This window comes from Tinamus guttatus, unplaced genomic scaffold (assembly GCF_059628265.1).
Source record: "Tinamus guttatus ecotype Peru unplaced genomic scaffold, ASM5962826v1 Tinamus_guttatus_pri_ptg000327l, whole genome shotgun sequence".
NCBI classification, from domain to species: domain Eukaryota; kingdom Metazoa; phylum Chordata; class Aves; order Tinamiformes; family Tinamidae; genus Tinamus; species Tinamus guttatus.
This window is the reverse complement of record NW_028288861.1, coordinates 11,041,223-11,048,171: the sequence shown is the minus strand read 5'-3', so window position 1 is coordinate 11,048,171 and position 6,949 is coordinate 11,041,223. Positions and strand designations below refer to the sequence as shown.

At 33.9% G+C, this 6,949-nt stretch overlaps 1 protein-coding gene across 1 annotated transcript in view; it reads left to right on the top strand.

Moving 5' to 3' along the window:
• Window positions 1-680: 680 nt before the first annotated feature.
• Window positions 681-6,949, top strand: part of CEP128 (centrosomal protein 128) — a 92,441-nt gene continuing 86,172 nt past the window's right edge. Inside the window, exons 1-4 of the mRNA XM_088529347.1 lie at window positions 681-833; window positions 1,741-1,827; window positions 5,595-5,721; window positions 6,409-6,530. Of these exons, the coding sequence (XP_088385473.1) occupies window positions 687-833; window positions 1,741-1,827; window positions 5,595-5,721; window positions 6,409-6,530 (483 nt within the window). The 5' untranslated portion in view covers window positions 681-686. The remainder of the gene's footprint in view (window positions 834-1,740; window positions 1,828-5,594; window positions 5,722-6,408; window positions 6,531-6,949) is intronic.

The window sequence follows — 6,949 nt, the reverse complement described above, 5'->3', positions numbered from 1 at the left end:
ATTTTATGCTTCTTGTATGGTGCTTTTTCTTTCTAGAACATGACCCAGTTGATTTGTATTTCATTTTGGATCTGCTACAGCTCCCATGTATGTTCCCCATACAATCATATGTTTCCAAGCTGGATGAATAATGTCAGTCGCAGACTTGATAAAAATATTAAATCCTATTATAAAGTCTCTTAATGAAAAGAGTTATTGCAGTCACTCTAGGTTTTCACTTGTTATTTCTCTCCAATTTGACATTTAATAGCTCTCAACTCCTCTGTGGATTTTGATAGTCAATTTTTCTTCCATTTTATGCAAGCTTGATCTACTTTGTGTATTCTTTGCTTACCTTTGTAAATGTTATAAGTGTGCTTAACACTTTTAAATAAAAGATTGCCTCAACTGCTTCTTTCCTATTAGTAAATTTTGTTACTTGTTACCAAAGCAATTCTATGAATTTGACATAAACCAATACATTGCATTTTTGGAGAACAAACTTTTCTAGAGTCTTAAAAAGCGTTTCTAGAGTCTTGCCCCCTCTCCCCCCATAATGTATTGAAATTAAGATGATTAGCCTATGTTTTTTTGCCCCCTATTTTTCATACTGTCAGACTGTCTTTTCCAGTCAGACTGTTTGGTTATGGTTAGCATTTAAGACTCATTACTCTTTCTGATCTTCCTGCTTAGATTTCAAGATACCCATGGCAGAGTCATCTAGTGATTCAGACAACTTTCTTAGGGGTCGAGTAGGAAGGCGGCCACCTTTGAGGGCAAATCACAACAGAACTTGGAACCACGGCGCTGAAGAAGTTACAGAAAAGATCCATACTTTAGCAAGCACTTTACAGGTTGTATTAAGAATGTTTGTAGTGTTTGTATGTCCATAGTATTTTCACTTCTGAAGTTGTGTAAGATACTGTAGTGACGGGAAACTTTGCTTTCTGTGCAAGCACAAAATGATTTGGGACATTGATTGTACTATGTCTGAACTGACAGTAGGTGGTCTCCTTGCTCACAGTACAACTTAAAGTTTAGCTATCTTCTAGGTGTGGAATAGCTCGGTAAGAAGCAATATTTGTAAATTTGTGTAAATTAGTTTGAACAGCACAAGTGTGAGCTTTTTAATGTGTGAGAAAAGTTCATATGCAATGCTAAATTTACTCTTTAAATATATGGACTGGAAGATAATCATCAAGCTAAAAAAGAGATAGTATAATAAAAATTCTTAAGATATGCTTTTTTTTGGCATTTGCCAAAATGGTTTTTGTAGGTGCTGTTCTGAAACTCTGATTTCAAGCAAATTCATTTTTGTGGGCTATTTTTCAGCCAGGTCTACCACATGATCCAGCTCTTTGTCTGGTCTCAAGAGAGGAAGGAATGATAGTGTGGAAGGGAAGGGCAGGTGTGCAGTGGCTGTGCTGAGATATCTAGAGCTGTCATGAAAATGCTGCTGTAGAAACTGAATCTGTTAATTCTCAGTTTTCCTTCTTGCAAAGTGGTATTTATTTTAAGGTCTTAGATTAGAATGTTTTTTTTTCTACAAGGTAGCTGAAACTTTCCAAATTATTTCTCTGAAGCTGGAACATTACTATTGTATTGTAAAGGATAGCTTTTTTTTTTTTTTTTTTCTTCTTTTTTTCCCCCCCCCTTTAGAGGCACTTTCCATCTTCAGGATTACTTTAATAGGATTTGGAATGTTCAGCCTTTTTTAAAAAGACTTGTCTCTTTTGACTTTTCCTCCATTTCTTTCTCAAGGATACCAACAGAAATCTGAGACATGTTGACTATATGCTAGGACAATACAGAGAATACAACAAGGAACAAACCGAAGCCATAGCAACTGTGAGCAACTTTCATTATGTCTTAATGTTTTAAGTCTTTTTTTAAATGGTGTTCATAATTAAAAATTTGTTAGCAATGGGCAATATATATCACGAGAATGGAATGACAAGTACAACGTGCATTAGTAAAATAGTGTATTAGGCAGCCTGTTTCTTTTGCATAAATGGATCATAATAAGATAAAATCTTAATTGCAGTGGGTAATTATATTGTCTGATCTTCTATTCTACAGTACATTTTCAATCTGCTAACCAGCTTTGTCTGGATTTAAGGAGGGATAAAAATCTCATAAAAATAGAGTTCTACAAATTCAAAGATAGGTGGCAACATAGAGAACTGAATCAGTGCCCTCAGGGTTAGAAAAAAATTATAACTTGGCTCCTAACAAAGTGGAGCAGGTATTGCCTGGAAACAGTTAGATAAGAGCTGCTAAACTTGTGGAATTTCTGTTGGGTATAGAAACAATTTAAGGTCAACAGTTTTTAACTCAGGAGGCTAAATGCAGTTCAGTGTCATTATTCCCAAAATAGTGGTCTACAAAACATCCAGATAAGTGTGACCTCACTCAAAAAATTTTGTTTTGACCCGTGTCTGTTCTTTTTCAGGAAGGTGGCCTTTGATTATGTCATAGATTGAGGAGAAATATGAAAACTTTACCCATTTCCTGCTTGAGTTTTAAGTATTAGAATAGAATCAATCTTGTAAATCATTCTCAGAGCTCTGCACCTTGTTTTGGGGGCAGATGGCACCAGGAATTTTATAGCTTTTTAAGTGCAAAGACAAGGATGCAAAAGGAACAAAACAAGCAAACATGTTTATACTATGTAAGCTGCATGTGGACCAGTGTTGTTCTAAAAGCACCTTTTCCCTGAATATCTTCATAGCCATAAATTCTTCTGGAAAGTGTTGCTTATATAAATTGGGAAAGCTAGGAAACTGACAATATTTATGTAAAGATATAGATCCATGTTCATTAAGATTTTCAAAATAAAAATCCATTGTGACATAATTTTTAATGTCTGTTGCAAATGCAGGAAAAATAGTATTAAATTAAAAACAATCTCTTTAGAAGCTGAACTTGCATATCTTAAAAATTTATCCAAGTATTCAGAGGTACAGGAATTATAACTCGAATGGTACATATGTGTATATATAACTGTTGCGGGGGAATATTTGAATTCAAAAATGGCTGTATTTAAATCAAAAATAACTGTAAAAACTTCTATTGCCAGCTTTTGTTTGGAATTTCTTTGGGATTGAAGATACTTTTTTATCTGATGCTTATTTGTGTGCTTCTTTTAGCTGAGAGGAAAGTGAGGTTTACTGATTTAGTATTTCTTGGCATTTACACTTGACATATATAATAATAATGGCAGTTTGCTTTGAGAAGGAAAAAAACATAATTGCCCAATGCTTTTTTTTAAGGGCAAATCTAACATAAAATCACTGCTTTGACTTGACAAGAGGAGACGTTATTTTCTACTTGTTGGCCAGTGCAACATAACGCAATATGCTTATTAAATTTTTCTGTTGATTACTTTATCACATCCATACAATAAAGGAATTAACCAGTGGTGCTAAGGGGGCCTCAAAGAACTTGTGTTTGCTGTTTGAGAGCACAGGGCCGCATACTGCGATGTTGTAGCAAGGATGTGTGGATATGCTCAGACTTCACTGTTATACACCATTGTTAAAGTTCACCTGTTTGTTAAAATAAGAGAAAATAATAATGTTCTTAAAACAACAGAAGTATAGTTTTTTTTGTGAAGGAGCATTACTGGGTTAGATTGTGAGGTTTTTTAAAAAGAAAAAAAGGTGAGTTGTTGATAGTCCATTCAGTTGTAAAAAATCTGAACTGAGCTTTCTTTACTGGAGAAGTTGAGATCAATTTAAAACCAAAGCTTCGAAACTGAGAAGTGGTCAACTTACCATGGTATGAAATGATACCTCTGAGAAGCTGAAGGGCCTTTTCTTTAATTAAATGGTATTAATTTCCTAAGAACAGCTGGACGATACCATCTGCTGTAACCTTAAAAGGACTAATGTGCATTTAAATATCCGCCATTGTCCTGAAAGGATTTTGATTGTAAAATAATTTAGGGAAATTATTATTCATTTGTATTCAGTCCATATGTCTTGAGTGGAATAGTGTTTTCTCTTGTTTGGTAACTTATTCTGAATACACAGAAAGCTAGCTCGGAAATGCTCGTGTTCTCCTTGTCCAGTTGGTGAGTCCTTCCCTGTCTGTAGTACCATGCAAGTGAGTCGGGGAAAAATAAATCTTGCTCTCTTCCTTTATTCCCTAACTTGCCAGAATTTATTGCATGTATTTCATGGTAGTGTTTCTGTGAAAAGTCAGCTTTTATTAACAACCTGCTTGATAGGATAGTGCATTTGAAAAATGTACAGCCATAATAGAGATGGTAGGAGCTGGAAGATTATTGAAGGACCCTAACTGAATCTCAGAACTGAGCTTTTTAGGGAAAAATGAAAAACACAGAATAGAAGAGTGGAGTGGACAGTTTCGATATAGGAATAAGAAAATGGAAAGGACCAAAATATTAGGTACTATTTTGAGAGAACTTAAACTCAATTATGAGATGATTGTCTGTGTGTGAGAGTATGTCTTTCTCTTTTGTACTATCAGTAGCCCCTCTTCATTCTGTAAATACCTTAAAGAACTATTATTGTAAGAAAACAAATATATATGTAGTATAAAAATGTTAATAAAGGTATGAATTTTAAAATATATTTTTGACGTTGCTTTGTTCTAAAGGAACTGAAGCGTAAGACTGTTAGTTATTAACAATGTTATGGTACTTTTAAGAAAGTGATCTGTCTGTCTAGTTTCATGTAGAGAATATGACAATTAGCAATGTGAAGCTAGAGCACACAACCTGAGCAGTGTTTACTTAAATCACTTCTTAAGTCAATGTCGTTAGAGAAGCAAGATAAGCCTTTGTCAGGGTGTGATTAGATTTGATATTTGAGGTATTGCTGTTTTTTCCTTTATCCTGTGGCACTTCTGTAGATTATTTTAAGGTTTAGCTTTTCCAACACAAAAGTTATTTTTAAATTTTTGTTAAACATATGCATCACTATATATATATTTTTTTTCCTCAGGTAGTTTTTCTCCTTGAGAAAGCATTAGAACATCCTTAAGTATTCTGGTTTGAGATTTTTATTAAGATAATTAACTTGAGCAATATAGTATAATAACAAGAATGTATGCATACTTGAAAAGGCTCAGAAAGATTTAAAACAATATTTTAAGCCTTGAAAAAAAGGTATAATTCTGCAAAAATAAAGTGACAATTTAGCCACTGTAGAGAAGTATCTGTTGAGGACAGATGATCTGGATGATGTATGGGAGGAAAAAAAAACAAGTAGCAAAAACCTACAACTAAGAACCTAGGTTAGCAAATGCAAATTAAAAAAATAATGTCAATGAGAACTAATTTAGGAATATAATTAGGTCTTTTTGAACTCTTAAGTCAGGAATGGCTGTGTTCTTTTAGAAGGTATAATTGTGTAAGTAGGTTTTGATGTACAGTCACTTAGTGAAAATCTGTGGCCATAGGTTATATTGGTAGGTAGGGCTGTTTCTGAATTAACTAAATTCCAGATCTTTGAAATTACTTTCTTGATTTTTGCAGGGCTGATGTTTGGAATTGCTGGTAACTGTTTGTTTATTTATTTTGTCCTGGGGTATTGTGATACTGAGGCTTCCACTGTTAGTAAAATTGTAAATTTGTAATTTCTCCTCAGCTAAAAGAAACTCTAGAACAGTCCATAGGCCAATTAAGGAGCCAACGGTTATCTCGAAACTCTGGAATGAGAAGTGCTTCTCTTTCAAGCTTATACGCTAGTGATCTGGATGGTGAAGCAGTTTCAGGTAAAATACTCAAGATGTTACAGTGTACTTAAATTACAATAACAATACAATAATTTAAGAAACTTTAAGAAAAATATTTGTGTAGAGATACTGACACGAAAAGCTATTGCAGATTACTTCAAAGAAAAAAGACATTCTGTTAATAAAACTGCTTTGCCTCCTGCATATATTGTAGTCTATATGCAATAAAGTTCGATTTCAAAGGTGGTACAATTTATGAAGTTTGCTTCACGGCAAAGAGGAAAAATGCGTAAGGTTATAGACACATGGGTGAAATTAGACAAGACTCAGAAAGAAAGATGAAACTAAAATATTTTTCAGTTATAGAACTAGTAGGTGTTTCTTCTACTCTTTTCTGAAAATACTTTTACAAATTATTATTTTTTAGAAAAAAGGTCAGTTTGGGGAATATTCCTTTGTAGCTTTCATGTGTTCTAGTCAAAAGCTGTGAAACTGTTTTTAGTGCCATAGCTGTATAAAAGTACTAATCACATAAACACTATCAGATTCATGGAGAGGAAAGGCTATTGCTTGGGCAAACAGTTAGAAGAACAAAATTGCTGTGTTGCCCTTAATGTTGGGAAGATCAGAGACAAGTTTTTTCTAAAGTAGAAGTAAAAATTTCCCTTATGAAATGTTGCTGTCTTTTTTTTTTTTTTTTTTTTTTTTTAATCTCTTATCTCAAAGGGAATCATCACTTCACGCCTACTTCTCCTCTCAGGGATTATGGAGACACACAGGGCAATAGACAACGAAGGTCTAGATCTGCAAGTGTTCGATTTGTCAACGAGGCAGACAATTTGGTCCAGGTACAGTGCACTAAGAGGAATTACTTTGTCCTGTAGGCAGTATATGGTCACGAGCCTTTTCACTTTTACATCAGAGGAATTTATTCTGATGATGAAGCTAAGAATCTTTTGGCTTTGAAGTGTGCTTCCTGTGTTATGTGCCATGCCATTCTTCATTATGAAACTAACAGATGCCAGAGGTGACTATCTGAAATCTAGTAAAAGATTTGAATGGTAGTATCAAAAGCAATGTCTGAAAATAATATCTATACTCTTTAGGCCATGTAAAGAAAATAATATTAATATCTGTGTATTTAATTAGGGTTCATCTCCATACGCTGAAATTCTATGTAGAATTTTATATAGTGATGTATTTTTGTGAGGTAATCTCTCAGGTCCTCATTGCTTTTGCCATCTTACTTCAATGAAACCTGGATTGA